Source organism: Oncorhynchus mykiss, chromosome 7 (genome assembly GCF_013265735.2).
Source record: "Oncorhynchus mykiss isolate Arlee chromosome 7, USDA_OmykA_1.1, whole genome shotgun sequence".
In the NCBI taxonomy this organism is placed as follows: Eukaryota; Metazoa; Chordata; class Actinopteri; order Salmoniformes; family Salmonidae; genus Oncorhynchus; species Oncorhynchus mykiss.
Genome location: NC_048571.1, coordinates 63990955 through 64012698, shown reverse-complemented (window position 1 = coordinate 64012698; position 21744 = coordinate 63990955). Strand labels below are relative to the sequence as shown.

Genomic DNA, 21744 nt, shown 5'->3' with positions numbered 1-21744 from the left:
GATTTTGTTTCCAGATTTTTCCACATATTCAGCTGTCTTTCTTTGCCCTCTGTAATCTCTCTCTCTTTTGTCTTTTTTGTTGTCTGTCACTCTTTCTGTTTCTTTGTTTTTGTTTCTCTCTCTCAGGCCAGTAATGGTGGTCAGAGCAGTGACTACTCGTCCTCTCTGCCCTCCACCCCAGTGATCAGTCATAAGGAGATCGGTGGGGCAGCAGGGGGGGAGAGGCTGGGCAGCGCCACCCCAGGGTCTGTCCGCAGTGCCCCTCGGCGACGCACCGGCTCCCGCTTCACGGTAACACACCAACCAACCACAACCACAAACACACACTTTTACTGTTTTAGATTCCTCATTGACCCATCCATAACCCTCTCTCAGGTCCCCTGTGCTTTCTTTGAAATGTAATCTTTTTAGCTCTATTCATGGATTATAGTCCCAATGTTAGCTCTCTTCATGGATTATAGTCCCAATGTTAGCTCTCTTCATGGATTATAGTCTCAATGTTAGCTCTCTTCATGGATTATAGTCCCAATGTTAGCTCTCTTCATGGATTATAGTCCCAATGTTAGCTCTCTTCATGGATTATAGTCCCAATGTTAGCTCTCTTCATGGATTATAGTCTCAATGTTAGCTCTCTTCATGGATTATAGTCCCAATGTTAGCTCTCTTCATGGATTATAGTCCCAATGTTAGCTCTCTTCATGGATTATAGTCTCAATGTTAGCTCTCTTCATGGATTATAGTCCCAATGTTAGCTCTCTTCATGGATTATAGTCCCAATGTTAGCTCTCTTCATGGATTATAGTCTCAATGTTAGCTCTCTTCATGGATTATAGTCTCAATGTTAGCTCTCTTCATGGATTATAGTCCCAATGTTAGCTCTCTTCATGGATTATAGTCCCAATGTTAGCTCTCTTCATGGATTATAGTCCCAATGTTAGCTCTCTTCATGGATTATAGTCCCAATGTTAGCTCTCTTCATGGATTATAGTCTCAATGTTAGCTCTCTTCATGGATTATAGTCCCAATGTTAGCTCTCTTCATGGATTATAGTCCCAATGTTAGCTCTCTTCATGGATTATAGTCCCAATGTTAGCTCTCTTCATGGATTATAGTCCCAATGTTAGCTCTCTTCATGGATTATAGTCCCAATGTTAGCTCTCTTCATGGATTATAGTCCCAATGTTAGCTCTCTTCATGGATTATAGTCCCAATGTTAGCTCTCTTCATGGATTATAGTCCCAATGTTAGCTCTCTTCATGGATTATAGTCTCAATGTTAGCTCTCTTCATGGATTATAGTCTCAATGTTAGCTCTCTTCATGGATTATAGTCCCAATGTTAGCTCTCTTCATGGATTATAGTCCCAATGTTAGCTCTCTTCATGGATTATAGTCCCAATGTTAGCTCTCTTCATGGATTATAGTCCCAATGTTAGCTCTCTTCATGGATTATAGTCTCAATGTTAGCTCTCTTCATGGATTATAGTCTCAATGTTAGCTCTCTTCATGGATTATAGTCCCTATGTTAGCTCTCTTCATGGATTATAGTCCCTATTTTAGCTCTCTTCATGGATTATAGTCCTTATGTTAGCTCTCTTCATGGATTATAGTCTCAATTGTAGCTCTCTTCATGGATTATAGTCTCAATTGTAGCTCTCTTCATGGATTATAGTCCCTATGTTAGCTCTCTTCATGGATTAAAGTCCCTATTATAGCTCTCTTCATGGATTATAGTCCTTATGTTAGCTCTCTTCATGGATTATAGTCCCTATTTTAGCTCTCTTCATGGATTATAGTCCCTATGTTAGCTCTCTTCATGGATTATAGTCCCTATGTTAGCTCTCTTCATGGATTATAGTCCCAATGTTAGCTCTCTTCATGGATTATAGTCCCAATGTTAGCTCTCTTCATGGATTATAGTCTCAATGTTAGCTCTCTTCATGGATTATAGTCTCAATGTTAGCTCTCTTCATGGATTATAGTCCCTATGTTAGCTCTCTTCATGGATTATAGTCCCTATTTTAGCTCTCTTCATGGATTATAGTCCTTATGTTAGCTCTCTTCATGGATTATAGTCTCAATTGTAGCTCTCTTCATGGATTATAGTCTCAATTGTAGCTCTCTTCATGGATTATAGTCCCTATGTTAGCTCTCTTCATGGATTAAAGTCCCTATTATAGCTCTCTTCATGGATTATAGTCCTTATGTTAGCTCTCTTCATGGATTATAGTCCCTATTTTAGCTCTCTTCATGGATTATAGTCCCTATGTTAGCTCTCTTCATGGATTATAGTCCCTATGTTAGCTCTCTTCATGGATTATAGTCCCTATTTTAGCTCTCTTCATGGATTATAGTCCCTATGTTAGCTCTCTTCATGGATTATAGTCCCTATTTTGTGCTTTTTCCTTCACTCTGTCTGTATAATAGTTATCTCTCTCTCTTTCTTTCCTTCTTTCTTTCTTTCTCTCCCCCCCAAATCAAATCAAATGACATTTTATTTGTCACATACACATGGTTAGCAGATGTTAATTTGAGTGTAGCGAAATGCTTGTGCTTCTAGTTCCCAACCATACAGTAATATCTAACAAGTAATCTAACAATTTCACGACAACTACCTTATACACACAAGTGTAAAGGAATGAATAAGAATATATACATAGAAATATATGGATGAGGACCTTCCGGATGGCGCAGTGGTCTAAGGCACTGCATCACAGTGCTAGATGTGCCACCAGAGATTCTGGGTTATGTAGAGCAACAAGCTCTGTATAACCGTGTAAATTTGTTGTCCCCTCAAAATAACTCAACACACAGCCGTTAATGTCTAAACCGCTGGCAACAAAAGTCAGTACACCCCGAAGTGAAAATGTCCAAATTGGGCCCAAAGTGTCAATATTTTGTGTGGCCACCATCATTTTCCAGCACTGCCTTAACCCTCTTGGGCATGGAGTTCACCAGAGCTTCACAGGTTGCCACGGGAGTCCTCTTCCACTCCTCCATGACGACATCACGGAGCTGGTGGATGTTAGAGACCTTGCACTCCTCCACCTTCCGTTTGAGAATGCCCCACAGATGCTCAATAGGGTTTAGGTCTGGAGACATGCTTGGCCAGTCCATCACCTTTACCCTCAGCTTCTTTAGCAAGGCAGTGGTCGTCTTGCAGGCCTCGCCATGGTCGGCCATGGCGAAGTTGAGTGCCATGGTCGACCAAAGAAGTTGAGTGCACGTGCTCAGCGTCATATCCAGAGGTTGTCTTTGGGAAATAGACGTATGAGTGCTGCCAGCATTGCTGCAGAGGTTGAAGGAGTGGGGGGTCAGCCTGTCAGTGCTCAGACCATACGCCGTACACTGCATCAAATTGGTCTGCATGGCGGTCGTCCCAGAAGGAAGCCTCTTCTAAGATATACTCAAATATTTACAAAATTTGAGGGATGTACTCACTTTTGTGATATACTGTACATATGAGTAATGTGGGGCATGTAAACATTATATAAAGTGTCATTGTTTAAAGTGGCAAGTGATACATTTATTTCATCCAATTTTTTATTATTTAAGTGGCTAGAGATGAGTCAGTATGTTGGCAGCAGCCACTCAATGTTAATGATGGCTGTTTAACAGTCTGATGGCCTTGAGATAGAAGCTGTTTTTCAGTCTCTTCGTCCCTGCTTTGATGCACCTGTACTGACCTCGCCTTCTGGATGATAACGGGGTGAACAGGCAGTGGCTCGGGTGGTTGTTGTCCTTGATGATCTTTTTGGCCCTCCTGTGACATCGGGTGGTGTAGGTGTCCTGGAGGGCAGGTAGTTTGCCCCCGGTGATGCGTTGTGCAGACCTCACTACCCTCTGGAGAGCCTTACGGTTGTGTCTGTGTGGGTGGACCATTTCAGTTTGTCCGTGATGTGTACGAGTGTTGAGGGTCAGCGGCTGGAGATGTTGTTTCCTACCCTCACCACCTGGGGGCGACTCGTCAGGAAGTCCAGGACCCAGTTGCACAGGGCGGGGTCGAGACACAGGGTCTCGAGCTTAATGACGAGTTTGGAGGGTACTATGGAGTTAGATGCTGAGCTGTTGTCGATGAACAGCATTCTCTCTCCCTCTCTCTCTCTTTTCTCTTTACCTGCTTATTCTTGTTGTTTGTCTTGTGCCATGTCTGCAGGGCCGTAGGGGCAGTGACTCGGAGAGGAGGAGTACAGACGGTAAGATAGGAGACCTGGGTAGTGGACGCTCCATCCCCATCAAACAGGTAGGTGACAAACAGACAGTATATCCTGTAGGAGCTGTATGCTCCCTTCTGTAGAGAGGAACTGACAGTAGTCTATAGGAGCTCATCACAGACAATGAACTAACATCATGGAGCTAGGAGAGGGATTTGACTTACCTTTGAGAATTTTATTGAGGTAGATTTTGTAGAAGCCCGCTATGCTCTTTTGGCATAAGGAGCATAATAAAGAACAGATAAAGAATGTGTGTCTTATCCTTGTCTCCTCTCCTATGTCCGTCATCCCTGTCTCCCTCCACCAGAGCATCCTGCTGAAGCGCAGTGGGAACTCCCTCAACAAGGAATGGAAGAAGAAATACGTCACGCTGTCCAACAACGGCATGCTCTCTTATCACTCCAGCGTCAACGTGAGTCAATGCACTGACACTAAGTGCTACACTATATTTCAGCTGTTTGTATTGACACACATAAAGAGCTGATCAGGGACATGCATTTATGATAGAGCTTCCACATGGCTCTATTACAAAGACTTTGGAATATGGTTGGATATTGAATCTCATTGAATCCCTGAGTTGGCTACATTGTTATAGTTTGTATAAGCCGCTGAACACCATTTTGAATCTCAGAATGGGTTGGACCATGCTACAGTAACATTATATATGTTTGAAATATCTGCTGTAATGGTTGGCCTTTCCCCCTGACCTGACAGGACTACATGCAGAATGTCCATGGGAAAGAGATGGACCTGCTGAGGGTGACTGTGAAGGTGCCAGGGAAACGCCCGCCCCGTGCTGGTGCCGTCCCTTCCTGTGGTCCTCCGCCCGGCCTCAACGGCCTGGTCAAAGACGTCCAGGGGCCTGAGGGGGCCAGCGCGGGTGAGAGGGGCTCCAATAGGGGTGTGCCGACATGGCCATACTCGGATTTGTAATCATATCCATAAATTGACAGTTGAGAGTCGGATCTGTTCGGATGATAATCATGATGGGAAAGAACGTGTTTTAATATGCTTTAAGTAGATGTTGGCAAAATACTCACTGCAAAAGCACTGCAGATTAGAAGCAGCGCGCGGAAGGGGTGTGTGTGTCTTTGTGTGTGTTCAACTTGCAGTGGGCTGCCAAGTTTGCTGTCACTCAGTCAGAATGAGCATCGGCATCTTTTTCGCTACCCTTGCCCCATTTGTTAGATATTATGCACATTAATAGCTTGATAGTAAACATCCTGGCCATGTGATTTATTCTAGTAGGATGCAACAGCAATCTACAGTGCATTCAGAAAGTATTCAGACCCCTTGACTTTTCCCACATCTTGTTATGTTACAGCCTTATTCTAAAATTGATTAAATTGTTATTTTTTTTCTCATCAATCTACACACATTACCCATAATGACAAAGACAAAACAGGTTTTTAGAAATGTTTGCAAATTTATTACAAATAAAAAACTGAAATATTACATATACATAAGTATTCAGACCCTTTACTCAGTACTTTGTTGAAGCACCTTTGGCAGGGATTACAGCCTTGAGTGTTCTTGGAGATGATGCTACAAGCTTGACACACTTGTATTTGGGAAGTTTCTCCCATTCATTTCTGCAGATACTCTCAAGCTCTGTCAGGTCGGATGGGGAGCGTCGCTGCACAGCTATTTTTAGGTCTCCAGAGATGTTAGATTCGGTTCAAGTCCGGGCTTTGACTCATCCACACAAGGACATTCAGAGACTTGTCCCGAAGCCAGTCCTGCGTTGTCTTGGCTGTGTGCTTAGAGCCATTGTCCTGTTGGAAGGTGAACCTTTGCCCCAGTCTGAGGTCCTGAGCGCCCAAGAGCAGGTTTTCATCAAGGATCTCTCTGTACTTTGCTCTGTTCATCTTTCCCTCGATCCTGACTAGTCTCCTAGTCCCTGCTGCTGAAAAACATCCCCACAGCATGATGCTACCACCACCATGCTTCACCGTAGGGATGGTGCCAGGTTTCCTCCAGATTTGATGCTTGGCATTCAGGCCAAAGTGTTCAAACCTGGTTTCATCAGACCAGAGAATCTTGTTTCTCATGGTCTAAGATTCTTTAGGTGCCTTTTTGGCAAACTCCAAGTGGGCTGTCATGTGCCTTTTACTGAGGAGTGGCTTCCGTCTGGCCACTCTATCTGCAGAGATGGTTGCCCTTCTGGAAGGTTCTCCCATCTCCACAGAGGAACTCTGGAGCCCTGTCAGAGTGACCATTAGGTCCTTCCCCCCCGATTGCTCAATTTGGCTGGGTGGCCAGCTCTAGGAAGAGTCTTGGTGATTCCAAACTTTTCCTATTTAAGAATGATGGAGGCCACTGTATTCTTGGGAACCTTCATGCTGTAGAAATTATTTGGTACCCTTCCCCAGATCTGTGCCTCGACACAATCCTGTCTAGGAGCTCTACGGACAATTCCATCGACCTCATGGCTTGGTATTTGCTCTGACATGCACTGTCAACTGTAGGACCTTATATAGACAGGTGTGTGCCTTTCCAAATCATGTCCAATCAATTGAATTTACCACAGGTGGACTCCAATCAAGTTGAAGAAACTTGATTGGAGTCATGATCAATGGAAACAGGATGCACCTGAGCTCAACTTTGAGTCTCATAGCAAAGGATCAGAATACTTACAGTGGCAAGAAAAAGTATGTCGACCCTTTGAAATAACCTGGATTTCTTCATAAATTGGTAATAAAATGTTATCTGATTTTCATCTAGTTCAAAACAATTAGACAAACAGTCTGCTTAAACTAATGACACACAAACAATTATAAGTTTGTCTTTATTGAACACACCGTGTAAACATTCACAGTGCAGGCTGGGAAAAGTATGTGAATCCTTGGATTTAATAACTGGTTTGGCAGCAATAACCTCAACCAAAAGTGTTCTGTAGTTGCGGATCAGACCTGCACAGCGGTCAGGAGGAATATTGGACCATTCCTCTTTACAAAACTGTTTCAGTTCAGCAATATTCTTGGGATGTCTGGTGTGAACTGCTCTCTTGAGGCCATAGCATCTCAGTCTGGTTGAGTTCGGGACTCTGACTGGGCCGCTCCAGAAGGACAATTTTTTTCTGTTTGACCCATTCTGTTGTTGATTTACTTTTGTGTTTTGGGTCGTTGTCCTGTTGCATCACCCAACTTCTGTTGAGCTTCAATTGGCGGACAGATAGCCTTACATTCTCCTGCAAAATGTCTTGATAAACTTAGGAATTCATTTTCCCGTCGATGATTGCAAACTGTCCAGGCCCTGAGGCAGCAAAAGCAGCCCCAAACCATGATGCTCCCTTCACCATACTTTACAGTTGGGATGAGGTTTTGATGTTGGTGTGCTGTGCCTTTTTTTCTCCAAACGTAGTGTTGTGTGTTCCTTCCCAAAAACTCAACTTTACTTTCATCATTTCATGTCCACAGAATATTTAGCCAGTAACGTTGTGGAACATCCAGGTGCACTTTTGCAGACCTCAGACGTGCAGAAATGTTTGTTTTTAGACAGCAGTGGCTTCTTCCGTGGTGTCCTCCCATGAACACCATTCTTGTTTAATGTTTTACGTGTCTTGGACTCGTCAACAGAGATGTTAGCATGTTCCAGAGATGTCTGTAAGTCTTTAGCTGACACTCTAGGATTCTTCTTAACCTCATTGAGATCTGCACCATGATCTTGCAGTCATCTTTGCAGGACGACCACTCCTAGGGAGAGTAGCAACAGTGCTGAACTTTCTCCATTTATAGACCATTTCTTACCGTGGACTGATGAACATCAAGGCTTTTAGAGATACTTTTGTAATCCTTTCCAGCTTTATGCAAGTCAACATTTTTTAATCTTAGGTCTTCTGAGATCTCTTTTGTTCGAGGCATGGTTCACATCAGGCAATGCTTTTTGTGAATAGCAAACTCAAATTTTGTGAGCTTTTATAGGGCAAGGCAGCTCTAACCAACATCTCCAATCTCGTCTCATTAACTGGACTCCAGGTTAGCTGCCTCCTGACTCCAATTAGCTTTTGGAGACTTTTGGAATCATTAGCGTCATTAGGGGTTCACATTAGGGGTTCACATACTTTTTCCAACCTACACTGTGAATGTTTAAATTATGATTTCAATATAGACAAGAAAAATACAATAATTTATGTGTTATTAGTTTAAGCACACTATGTTTGTCTATTGTTGTGACTTAGATGAAGATCAGATAACATTTGATGACCAATTTATGCAGAAATCCAGGTCATTCCGAAGGGTTCACGTACTTTTTCTTACCACTGAATGTGAATAAGGTATTTTATTTTTTATATAAATGTTCAAACATTTCTACAAATCTGTTTTCACTTTGTCATTATGGAGTATTGTGTGTAGATTGATGAGAAAAAACATATATTTAATTCATGTTAGAATAAGATTGTAACGTAACAAAATGTGGAAAAAGTCAAGGGGTCTGAATACTTACCGAATGCACTGTAAATGATCAGCCCGAAAACATGGAAGGAAATCTGATCAGGTGAAATTATGAAGGGAGCGGACAGAGAAATACAGCAGGATCAACGTACAACCCACCCTTCTCTTTACAACCCACCCTTCTCTTTACAACCCACCCTTCTCCTTACAACCCGCCCTTCTCCTTACAACCCGCCCTTCTCCTTACAACCCGCCCTTCTCTTTACAACCCGCCCTTCTCTTTACAACCCACCCTTCTCTTTACAACCCACCCTTCTCTTTACAACCCACCCTTCTCTTTACAACCCACCCTTCTCTTTACAACCCACCCTTCTCTTTACAACCCACCCTTCTCCTTACAACCCACCCTTCTCTTTACAACCCACCCTTCTCCTTACAACCCGCCCTTCTCCTTACAACCCGCCCTTCTCCTTACAACCCGCCCTTCTCTTTACAACCCGCCCTTCTCCTTACAACCCGCCCTTCTCTTTACAACCCGCCCTTCTCTTTACAACCCACCCTTCTCTTTACAACCCGCCCTTCTCTTTACAACCAGCCCTTCTCTTTACAACCCACCCTTCTCTTTACAACCCACCCTTCTCTTTACAACCCACCCTTCTCTTTACAACCCACCCTTCTCCTTACAACCCACCCTTCTCCTTACAACCCACCCTTCTCCTTACAACCCACCCTTCTCTTTACAACCCGCCCTTCTCCTTACAACCCGCCCTTCTCCTTACAACCCGCCCTTCTCTTTACAACCCACCCTTCTCTTTACAACCCACCCTTCTCTTTACAACCCACCCTTCTCTTTACAACCCACCCTTCTCTTTACAACCAGCCCTTCTCTTTACAACCCACCCTTCTCTTTACAACCCACCCTTCTCTTTACAACCCACCCTTCTCTTTACAACCCACCCTTCTCTTTACAACCCACCCTTCTCCTTACAACCCACCCTTCTCCTTACAACCCACCCTTCTCCTTACAACCCACCCTTCTCTTTACAACCCACCCCTCTCTTTACAACCCACCCTTCTCCTTACAACCCACCCTTCTCTTTACAACCCGCCCTTCTCTTTACAACCCACCCTTCTCTTTACAACCAGCCAGTTGAGTTATTCAGACCACGTGGAACCTTGCACATGACTGACTAGTATGAGAAAGATGTGTGCTGGCCCTCAAATGTTTTTTTTTCTTCCAATCACCGATAATTACAAAAAATACTCGGATCATAATCGTATGCAGAAAATTGTCCATACTTGTTTTTGTCTGACTACTCGGCACACCCTAGGCTCCAAAGGACAGCCAATCTCTCTCTTTATCACCTCTCCCCTTCTATTTTTCCTTGTCTCTGAACCTAATCTAGAGCCTCCTCGCTCTAGCCGTCTTGGTGTCTCACTGTTTTTCATTCTCCCTGTAACTTACTCTTCTTCACACCTTTCTTTCATCCATCTCTCTCACTTATGTCATAGAACAGAAATAAGCACTTTACATTTTTTGTGTGTGGTCTACATTACAATATCTATACATTATTTGGTTTGATCACTGAATTGTCATGAGTGTCTTTATGTAATATCTCTTTGAAATATGATGCTGTCTCCCCCATAGTCCCTGGTAGTGGTAGTAACCTCCTGCCCGTAGAAGAGGGGGCGGGAGGAGGGTTGTCTCCTGGGGGGAACAGAGGGGTGCAGCGCTGCCCCTCTACTCTCTCTAACAAGCCCCAAAGCATGGGTACGTACGCCACCCTGGTCCTCTGTGAATTGTTTTGTCACTTTTGAATTTACTTACTAGTGTAATCTTATTTGAGTCATTGTAGATATTCGTTTTTTAAAAACTTTTATACCATATGGCACAAACCTATTTCCTGTGCTTGTGTGACTGTGGCAGACTCTGCCATCGAGGGGGTGTCCAGACCCTCCTCCTATAAAGATACAGGCCCAGCCTCCCCAATGGTTGACAGGAAGAAGCATCGCAGGAAGAAGAGCATGAACCAGAAAGGAGACGTAGCCATTGGCCAAGCAGATGGTAAGCTTCCAACACAGTGTATTCATGGTTTAGTGAGGTGAAACATTCAGAACATTGCAGATATAAATGTATGTGAGATCAGATGATTCCCTACTCATAACAGATAATCATATATTTTCTGCACATTACATTTCTCTCTGAACATTGCACATTGAATTCTGCCACCATATAGACTTTGGGAGTGAATCAGAAAGGGGTCAATACTGAACAGATATATAAAGAAAAAGCTTAGTCTCAACTCAGTCTATGCCCTTCTGCTGGAATTTCTACTTATTCTCTCCAAAATATCTGCCTTTATCACTTTGATCTATTTTGTCTTCCTCCTCATTTCCTCCTGTGTTCCTTTATTCTCTCTCTCTCTCCCTGCTTCCCTGGGATGTCTGATCTGCTAATCTCTTACCCTGTAGCAAAGCGCAAAATGTGGAAACTAAAAAGCTTTGGTAGCTTAAGAAACATAAACAAGACAGGTAATGAGGAACTCTTGTCTGTCTGTCTGTCAGCCCTGTTTGTCTGTCTGTTTCTGTCTGTCTGCCTGTCAGCCATGCTTTTCATCCTGTCTGACTCTGCTTTTTAGTTTGTCAACTTGTCTGTCAGTGTCTGCTTTTATTGAGCAGCCTCTTGAGTCTGTCTCTAAGACAAAGCACTTACTGTATCTCCATTCGGTAAAAGACTTCTCTCCATATACTCCATACTTCTGCATTTGTCCACCATGACAGCAATGCAATAATGCATGCCGATGTCTACTTAGCAGGTACGTTCCGTTTGGAGATCCACCACCAATCATCATTGTGATGGAGGACGTAACCCTCTGAACCCACAGTGTGGTACTTTGTTATGAGTTCATCCTGACCGTGTGACCTGATTGGAACCAATGTTGTATTCCTGGTCAGGTTACATGGTCAGGGAAAACGTCATGATTTGACTGTCTCTAATACAAGTCTGTGTACTGTATGTGTTCTGTCATCAGACGAGGATAACTTTGACTTTCTGATCGTGTCGAGCACGGGCCAGACGTGGCACTTCGAGGCCCAGAGTGTGGAGGAGAGGGACTCCTGGGTGACGGCCATCGAGAGCCAGATCCTGGCCAGCCTGCAGCTGTGTGAGAGCAGCAAGAACAAGGCAAGAATGCAGACGAACACACACACACACTCACGCACACATACGCACACACACACACACATGAATGCACACACACACACACACACTCTCTACAAGAAAATATCTGTGTCTGGCAAAGTGTTTGTGTTGGAAACCAGCTGTCACTGAGGAGAGACTAATTGTGTGTGTGTGTTCCACAGGCTCGTAAGAACAGCCAGAGTGAAGCTGTGGCACTGCAGGCTATCCGTAACGCCAAGGGCAACAGTCTCTGTGTGGACTGTGAAGCACCTAGTAAGTCATTTATTAGGGATGGTTGTATCTCTCCGTGCTGCTCTTAATATCTCTCTATTCTCTTTCTCTTTCCTTTCGTGCTCTACTGCTTTTTCTCCTTTCCTGGTCCCTCATCCATCTTCCAGATGTCACTGAGCTTGGTTTTCAGTGTGGGTGGAACCCCCTCCGTTCTCCATATCCTTCCACTCTTTCTCCCATATACATCCTACTCATGCAGTTTCAACCCAGAATAAAACTGTACTGTAAAACCGGTACTCTAATCCCATCTCTATGTTTGCTCTCTGTTAATCCGATGCATGCAGTTTCAACCCGGACTAAAAACTGTACACGTTTTAGTCTATTATATAGACTGATCCCAGACCTAACTGTGTCTTCTCTCTCAGACCCAACATGGGCCAGTCTGAACCTGGGGGCTCTGATCTGCATTGAGTGTTCAGGAATCCACAGGAACCTGGGCACCCACCTGTCCCGTGTCCGCTCTCTGGACCTGGACGACCTGCCCAGAGAACTCACCCTGGTGTTGGGTGCCATCGGCAACCACCTGGCCAACAGCATCTGGGAGGGACGTACGCTGGGCCGCAGAAAACCCACGCCCGACGCCACACGGTGAGGACTGGGGGACAGGGGAGACAAACACTGGGGGACAGAGTATAGGACACTTAATGTGTAAATAAGTGGCAAGCTTGCTGGGCTGCAGATGCAGTATTAGTTGTAGTTGTTGTAGAAGAGGAGGCAGTTGCGTTGATAGAAGTGCTAGAGCTAGTAGTAGAAATAGGAGATGTGAAGGTGTCTGACTACATACACCTGCCTGTATTCACACACTCCGTTCCCTTTGTAACCGTGTCTCTGTCACCATGTGTGTCTGTTTCTGGTCCCAGAGAGGAGCGGGAGTCATGGATCCGAGCCAAGTACGAGCAGAGGTTGTTTGTGGCTCCGCTGGCCCTGCCCTCCTCCAGTCAGGGGTTAGAGGTCAACACGCTGTCAGCCAGTCTGCTGGCGGCCGTGATGGAGAGGGACCTCCCCCGCCTGCTCCTTCTCCTTGCCCATAGCACCAAGGATGACATCAATGCCCCCCTTCCCTCAGGGGGTCACCTCTCTCCACCCCCCCCTGCTGCCTCCCCCAGCCCTCCCCTGGAGGGCTCCCTCCGGCCGCCTTGCTCTGCGCTGCACGCCGCCTGCCAGCTCGCCGACGTGGTCATGACCCAGCTGCTGGTCTGGGTGAGAGAGCGTCCCTCCTATAATCTCTTCATCCTGCTTTTCCATTTTTTTGTCTTTCATCCATTCTCGGTTTGAGGCATCATGACATCATGCTGTCAAAGAATGGCAGAAATAACTTACAGTTGAAGTCAGAAGTTTACATACACTTAGGTTGGAGTCATTGAAACTTGTTTTTCAACCACTCCACAAATGTCTTGTTAACAAACTATAGTTTTGGCAAGTTGGTGAGGACATCTACTTTGTGCATGACACAATACATTTTTCCAACAATTGTTTACAGACAGATTATTTCACTTATAATTCACTGTATCACAATTCCAGTGGGTCAGAAGTTTACAGACACTAAGTTGACTGTGCCTTTAAACAGCTTGAAAAATTCCAGAAAATGATGTCATGACTTTAGAAGCTTCTGATAGGCTAATTGACATAATTTGAGTCAATTGGAGGTGTACCTGTGGAAGTATTTCAAGGCCTACCTTCAAACTCAGTGCCTCTTTGCTTGACATCATGGGAAAATCTAAAGAAATTAGCCAAGACCTCAGAAAAAAAATTGTTGACCTCCACAAGTCTGGTTCATCCTTGGGAGCAATTTCCAAACACCTGAAAGTACCACGTTCATCTGTACAAACAATAGTACGCAAGTATAAACACCATGGGACCACACAGCCGTTATTCCGCTCAGGAATGAGACGCATTCTGTCTCCTAGAGATGAATGTAGTTCGGTGCGAAAAGTGCAAATCAATCCCAGAACAACAGCAGAGGACTTTGTGAAGATGCCGGAGGAAACAGGTACAAAAGTATCTATATCCTCAGTAAAACGAGTCCTACAAAAAAGCCAGACTACGGTTTGCAACTGCACATGGGGACAAAGATCGTACTTTTTGGAGAAATGTCCTCTGGCCTGATGAAACAAAAATAGAACTGTTTGGCCATAATGACCATCATTATGTTTGGAGGAAAAAGGGGGAGGCTTGCAAGCCGAAGAACAGCATCCCAACCGTGAAGCATGGGGGTGGCAGCATCATGTTGTGGGGGTGCTTTGCTGCAGGAGGGACTGGTGCACTTCCCAAAATAGATGGCATCATGATGAAAGCAAAATTATGTGGATATATTGAAGCAACATCTCAAGACATCAGTCAGGAAGTTAAAGCTTGATCGCAAATGGACAATGACCCCAAGCATACTTCCAAAGTTGTGGCAAAATGGACAAAAAAAAAAAAGGGCAACAAAGTCAAGGTATTGGAGTGGCCATCACAAAGCCCTGACCTCAATCCTATAGAACATTTGTGGGCAGAACTGAAAAAGCGTGTGCGAGCAAGGATGCCATACAAACCTGACTCGGTTACACAAGCTCTGTCAGGAGGAATGGACCAAAAAACTTAATTGTGGGAAGTTTGTGGAAGGCTACCCAAAACGTTTGACCCAAGTTAAACAATTTAAATGCAATGGTACCAAATACTAATTGAGTGTATGTAAACTTCTGACCCACTGGGAATGTGATGAAAGAAACAAAAACTGAAATAAATCAATCTCTCTACTATTATTCTGACATTTCACATTCTTAAAATAAAGTGGTGATCCTAACTGACCTAAGACAGGGAATTTTTACTAGGATTAAATGTCAGGAATTGTGAAAAACTGAGTTTAAATGTAATTGGCTAAGGTGTATGTAATCTTCCGACTTCAACTGTACATACTGTAGTGGATATTACACAGAAGTGACACTTGAACAAAAACAGCTATACATGTGTTTTTTTTATTCACTTCGAATTTCAACTGAATCTTATTGCCCTCTCTCATTCTCCCTAATCCTCCTTGCTCTCTCTCTCTCTCTACCTGGTCGCAGTATGGCAGTGATGTGAGGTGTCGGGACGCCCAGGGGCAGACGGCCGTCACGTTGGCACGTTATGCTGGCAGTCAGGAGTGTGCCGACATCCTCCTGCAGTATGGCTGCCCCAACGAGCCCGCACCTTCGGTTGCCACAACACCAAGCCTTTCTGTTGCCACAACACCAAGCCTCTCGGTCGCCACGACACCCAGCCTTTCCCGCAAGAGCAGCGCAGGCAGCCTCAGCCGCAGCAGCTCCAGAAGAGCAGTGTCTTAATGTGAGGGGGGTAGAAAACGTGTGTGTGTGTGTGTGTGTGTGTGTAAGAGAGAGAGGGTGTATGTGTAAGAGAGAGGGGGGATATGTGTGTGTAAGAGAGAGTGGGGATATGTGTGTGGGTGGATGTGTGCGTCAGTGTGTGTTAGAATGCCCGTGTGTGTGTGAGAGGTTGTGTGGGTGGTGCATGTGTGTTTGTAACCATATGTATGCCAGGGTGGCTCTAGTTGAAGGGGGAGGCTGTGTCCTCACAGTGTCCTCTAAAAAGGAACCCATGAAGTCACACCAGGATGTAGTCACAGACCAAAAGGACTGAATGGACAAGCAGCTAATACTGTCACCACCGTAAAGCCAGAAGGCAGAGCTCACTCTTACCTGGCTCTGTGTGTGTGTGTGTGTGTGTGTGTGTGTGTGTGTGTGTGTGTGTGTGTGTGTGTGTGTGTGTGTGTGTGTGTGTGTGTGTGTGTGAGAGAGGGACTGCTCTACTCAGTGGCTACCTTGTCCCCACTATGACGCTGATGATCCACTCTTCCAGGCTCCCCTCACCACCGCTCTATGGGAACTTTGACCTGTGTGTTACTGCTACACCACCATCCGTGCCCTGCACCTTAGTAACACACAGACAGAAAGACAAAGGGATAATGTAATGACAAGCGCTGGGGCCAAAATGGTGGCCCATGTATGCTGACTTGGGTTCATGCCCAATCACATCTCTCAAACCACAGGGCTGGGAGAGGAAAATGAACCAGAGGTACAGAACTGCAATAATTGAATTACCAGTGTGAGACAGTGGATTTGTAGTTTTTTCTCACCCTACTGTACCTCTAGGTGCTTGGAATCCCATGATAACAGACTACAATATGAAAACGGGAAAATGCTTTCCGTTATCGATGGCAGAAAATGTTTCTCCTGTGCTTCGATGGTTAGGTGGAGCAGGTTAACTCAAAATGCAGCTAAATCAATGAAGATGCTACATTATGACAAAATGAGTATGAGGGGGCTCATTGAATCCTCTGAACGGCATTGTACTTACTCACGCAGAAACGAAACAGTGGAGCCAAGACCAACAACAACTGCCAGTGCTGGAACGAACATAACCACTGTTAAACCTCATCACTGTACCACAGTCAAACAAAACGGTCAGTTACTGAACAATGCTCAGCTGAGGTCAAATTCAAAAGAAATACTGTCCGACAGATAAAGGATTTGTATTTTAAGAATTTAGGTCAAAATATTAATTGTATAGAAAGACATATATGAAATTGATATTATTACTTTACTTGTCATAGTTATCAATATTGAGAAGTACTTCATGTTCAAGAATGTTATTGTATGTTCTGAAGTTTGTATGGTAGGTTCTTGTTTGTAATACACATGGGTTACTCTTAGCTGTTGAGAGATTCAAAACTGTGACAGATTTGGTGATTCATTTTATTTGGCAGTCCGCTATCTACAGTCATGTGAGAAAGTAAGTACGCTCCCTGTGGTCTTTTGTTATTTGACATATTTGGACACATGGATATCGGAGCTAAATTCCAACCACATTCATGGATAAAGGTGATCCAATTTAACAAATCACACCAAAAAAAAATTTACTTTGAAAATGTTATGCAATTAATATAAACAAAAATGCAATTTCTTTAAGCAGAAAAAGTTAGTACACCCCTACCTTTACCATCACATAAAATGGCTAAAATTAGAACCAAGTGCACCAACATAGGTGAAAATCATTAGAGAGTACATTGGGAGGGTCCAGCTTTCCATAAAGATTAGAAACTGGTTTGGTCTTAACCATATGGGTGTTTGATAAAACATCATGCCAAGATCAAAAGACCTACCTGAGGCCCTCAGAAGAAAGATTATTGATGCCCATGAGTCTGGGAGGGGTTACAAATCCATTTCCAAGCAATTTGAAGTACATCATTCCACTGTCTGACGGCTCATCTACAAATGACCATTGGCAATCTACCTAGGACAGATCGTCCCACCAAAATTAGCCCAAGAGCTGACCGAAAGATGCTCATAGAAGTCTCTAAGAACCCCGGGGTAACATCAAGGGATCTACAAGCCTCTCTTGCCACAATCAATGTCAAAGTGCATGAGTCAACTGTCAGAAAGAGACCGCACAAACTTGGCCTACATGGGAGGTCAGGAAGGAAGAAGCCTCTGCTCTCAAAAAATAATATGAAGACACGGCTGACATTTTCCAGACAACATCTGGGTGACGACCAAAACTACTGGAACAATGTGCTCTGGACAGATGAGTTAAAGGTGGAGTTGTTTGGCCGCAATGCCAGACGCCATGTTTGCGGAAAACGGAACACTGCCTTTGAACAGAAGAACCTCATACCAACTGTAAAGCATGGAGGCGGTGGCATTATGGTTTGGGCTGCTTTGCTGCCTTAGGGCCTGGCCAACTTGCCATCATTCAACCACGAATTCCATATTGTACCAGATGATTCTTGAGGAGAATGTGAGGCCAAAAAGCTGAAGCTGAACCGAACATGCATCTTGCAACAGGACAATGATCCAAAACACACAAGCAAAGCTATAACAGAATGGCTCAAAAATAAGAAATTAAGGGTTATGGAATTTCCCCACAGCATCCTGTCGAAATGCTGTGGGGGAACTTGAAGCTGGCCGTGCTTGCAAGAAAGCCTGCGAACATGACAGTTGAAGTAGTACTGTAAAGAAGAGTGGGCAGAAATTCCTCCCTGTCGATGTAAGAGACTAATAGATAGTTACAAGAAACGGCTACATTAAGTTATTTCATCTAAAGGGGGCAACACAGCTATTGAAGCTAGGGGTGTACTTATTTTTTTCCGCACTATGGAGTTACATTTCTGTACATTTTTTGATGAATAAATTATTACAAAGTATGATCTTTCAGTGTCATTTGTTAAATTAGGTTTCCTTTATCTGTCAATTGTGGTGAAGTGAAGATTACACATCCATCTGTCCAAATATGTACAACAAAAGACCACTTTCCAGGGAGTGTACTTACTTTTTCACATGACTGTATCTCCATGACATCACTTTGAGTTCCAAGATGGAGACTTGTAATGTGTGTGCATAATGTGTGTTTCAGAAATGAGAAACATGGATTTACTGTGTAGTCATAATCGAAGAATAGAGAGAGAGAGAGACCCACTAGTGCAGTTGCTCTATGTCCTATTTAAGCTGAACAGTGTTACTGCCAGACGCCGTTTTAGTGTGAAACAAATGAAATGCCTTCAGTTTGATTGAATGTATTGCGATTATTGGTAATGTTTTGGTGAACTGCCACACCTCCAAAAGAAGGGTTTCAAAGCCAGAAGTCGCAAACGTCATTCTGGATTATCATCCCAACTGTACAAAATGATCATTAGTAAGAGAAATCATTGGCCTTGTGCTGAGAATGTTTTGCTAGTGGCCACATTAGAGACTATTATAATAACACCACAAGGACCATGTTGCTTGAATATTGGGACTTACAAATCTACTGTAGTGTGATCATACCGCTAGTTGTTTTTGAACTGAAAATGAAAATCGCCAATGACTTTGTGTCTGTAAATAGTGTAAGCTTCTCTTTTTTTATTTGCAGTGTTTTTCTACTCATGTACATGATTCATGGCTCATTCAAGTTAGCTGTCAATACAATTACTGTCCAACCTGTGGTGTTTTATTTATAGATTTGGGGGTATTTCATATTTTAATGTGAAACTTTTATCTGCTTAAAAAAAGAAGGAAATAGAAAACAACACCATACAACAAAGCAACAGAATAAAATGTTCATAATATGTTTCTGGGTATTTTGTCATTAGAATGAATTGACTCAGAGGGTTAAACAAAACTCAGGCATGGATCTGTCTCTACATGTATAGTGTTTTGCTATGCAAGGTTGTGTGTGTGTGCGTGTGCGTGTGCGTGTGTGTGTGGTAAATGAACCTGAAACACTCATTTCCAGTGTCGGCCATGGGGAGGCAGCATGTACTGTAGATTGTGAGGAGACATGTGAAGGCAGACGATATCATTCAAGAATTCTGTAGTGTCAGCCCAGCTCAGGCCAGGCGACAGAAACCTGCTAATGAATCCAGGCTGCGTCTCAAATAGCACCCTATTTCCAATGTAGTGCACTACTACTAGGGGACATACCCCTGATTCCTCAGAGCAGCAAGATGTCAGCATAGCCAGGTAGTGACAACCTGGCCTGTACCAAAACTATTGACATTTAAGTTGTCACCTGTTTTTTCTTGTGAATGTGACAAGAATATACAGGCAGCAAGACATTCATTTTGAGGTTAGTAACTTGTTTGTTCATATATGAAGAAGACATGAAAGTTGTGATCCGTAACCAACCAAACATTTCAGAGTAAGGAGAACAGTAATTGGATATTTGATATATCCATATCCTGAATCTGGTTTATTGCTAATGTTTAGTAGCTTGTTAATATAGTGTTATTGAAGAGATTATAGCAGTAGGTTTTAAGATTTTACAATGAAACATCGTGAGAAAAAACTATGTGGTATAAAAAAAGCATTCTGAATAAAAGACTAATTAGCTAATTATAATATTAATTTACAGGTAATTCTTACAACAATCAAATCAAACTTTACAAAATGTAGAATTAGTCACCACTCACTTGATCTGTGCTTAAGCCAGTCTCTGCATTCCTCGACATCAGTGTTTATGGACACAGGACATGGATGATATTCCCTTCCTGGAAATGTTATGCCACTGGGGGACCCTTCATTACAGCAACGAGAAACAGGAAGTGCGTGACAGAGGAAAAGAAAGTAACCGCTAGCTTATTCCATCATGCACTTTATTGAGGGAGACATTAAGCATGGCAAAGGTAAATTCCACCACATTAGTTTTGTTACTGCGCAACAATGGGTTAAGACTACAAATCTGATTGGCTGGTGCAGGCGTCACTCAACTCCTTTGCCTTCTCATTGGCCGCCGTCCTCCCTTTACCCCTGCGTTGACGTAATTCTCGTCTCTTCCCCTGGCAGGTGGCGAGCCAAGTTGGTGATGAGGTTGCCATAGAAACTCCTGCTGAGGAAGTTGTAGAGGATGGGGTTGGCCAGGCAGTGGAACAGTGACAGGGCCTGGCCCACCGTCTGGTAGCTCAGCACCCTCGGGTTCAGCTAGTTCACCAGTAGCAGCGGCAAGACAATATGGAAGGGCAGCAAGCACAGCACAAACAATAGGGAGTACAGATGAACCAGCCACAGATCCCCCTACTCCTTCCCTTGAACCAGCCCCTCAGGGCTGGTCCACACCGCCTGCAGAGTTTGCATGTTAAAGGTCATGATGATGGCCGCCGGGCCCAGGAACTGGAAGATCAGATAGAGGAAGGTGTGGGCAGCATACCAGTCCACAAAGTTGTGCTGATAGATGTAGCAGCCCAGCTTGTCCCACTCCAGCAGCGTCACATGGGCGTTTCCAGCAGGTAATGAGATCGTAATGTATTTGCATTGTGTGTCTATATACAGTATCTTTATTAGTTTGCCATGTTACCACCACAGCTCTCTTTGCTGGGATCTCTTGATTGGGCCAATACTGACTGTGAATTTATAATTATGCCCACCTCTGTGGTATTGTTCAGTTGACATTGATTATCATTGCCTTGCACGCTGAAGAAGGGCTCATACCCAAAACGATTGTGCAGCAATAAAAACATGTCAAGGAGTGGTGTCCTATATATATTCTTTGCGTTATCAAGCAGGCCTAGAACCATGGACAGGACCCAGAGGAATCCCCTGAGCCTGTCTGCTTGGGGCCCCAAGTTCGTGTGGTCCCCACAACCACACGTTCTCCAACATGGCCTACAGGATGGATAAGGGCACCACCACTATAATCAGCAGGTCTGACACGCTTACATTGAGCATACAGAAGAGCACGCCGTTGCAGCTGCTGACCAGGCGCCAGTTCACCCACACCACCAGGGCGTTGAGCGTCAGGCCGGCCACGAAGAGCAGCAGGAAGAGCGCCATGCGCTGCGAGGCGTTGTCCTGGTCTGTGTAGTTGTCTTCGTACCAGGATGAGTTGCTATGCTAGTACTCGTTCATGACCTGTAGGTGGAAAACGGTAGTTTATCCATTACAGGACCATGAGAAAATACCGAAATAAATCAGAGAAATTAATACAATGTCATAAGAATCTCTATGACACGCAACCCACCAGAGTACCACCAGAGCTCTGGACTGTTACAGATTATTTCTGTGGATATCATAGTTACAAATAAACATTTGTCTGGAGAATTATCAGACCATGTGGAAAGGGCCTGCATGAGAAATAAGTAATCAAATCAAATGTTATTGGTCACATACACATATTTAGCAGATGTTATTGCGGGTGTAGCGAAATGCTTGTGTTCCT

The 21744-nt window shown here is 44.0% G+C and overlaps 1 protein-coding gene and 1 pseudogene across 3 annotated transcripts in view; one reads left to right on the top strand and one right to left on the bottom strand.

Annotated features, from left to right (window-relative positions):
* Positions 1-19163, top strand: part of LOC110528216 (arf-GAP with GTPase, ANK repeat and PH domain-containing protein 1-like) — a 43236-nt gene extending 24073 nt beyond the window's left edge. For 2 of the 3 annotated variants that reach the window (XM_021610077.2, XM_021610076.2), the window contains exons 8-18: positions 127-291; positions 4155-4241; positions 4520-4624; positions 4927-5092; positions 10255-10377; positions 10534-10671; positions 11639-11790; positions 11970-12060; positions 12444-12666; positions 12939-13278; positions 15126-19163. In XM_021610077.2, the coding sequence (XP_021465752.1) occupies positions 127-291; positions 4155-4241; positions 4520-4624; positions 4927-5092; positions 10255-10377; positions 10534-10671; positions 11639-11790; positions 11970-12060; positions 12444-12666; positions 12939-13278; positions 15126-15383 (1848 nt within the window). In that variant the 3' untranslated portion in view covers positions 15384-19163. Of the gene's footprint in view, positions 1-126; positions 292-4154; positions 4242-4519; positions 4625-4926; positions 5093-10254; positions 10378-10533; positions 10672-11078; positions 11139-11638; positions 11791-11969; positions 12061-12443; positions 12667-12938; positions 13279-15125 lie in introns of all 3 variants that reach the window. The other variant, XM_021610075.2, reaches the window with a different exon arrangement.
* Positions 19164-20333: 1170 nt separating this feature from the next.
* Positions 20334-21359, bottom strand: LOC110527138 (annotated as a pseudogene).
* Between the last annotated feature and the right edge of the window lie 385 nt (positions 21360-21744).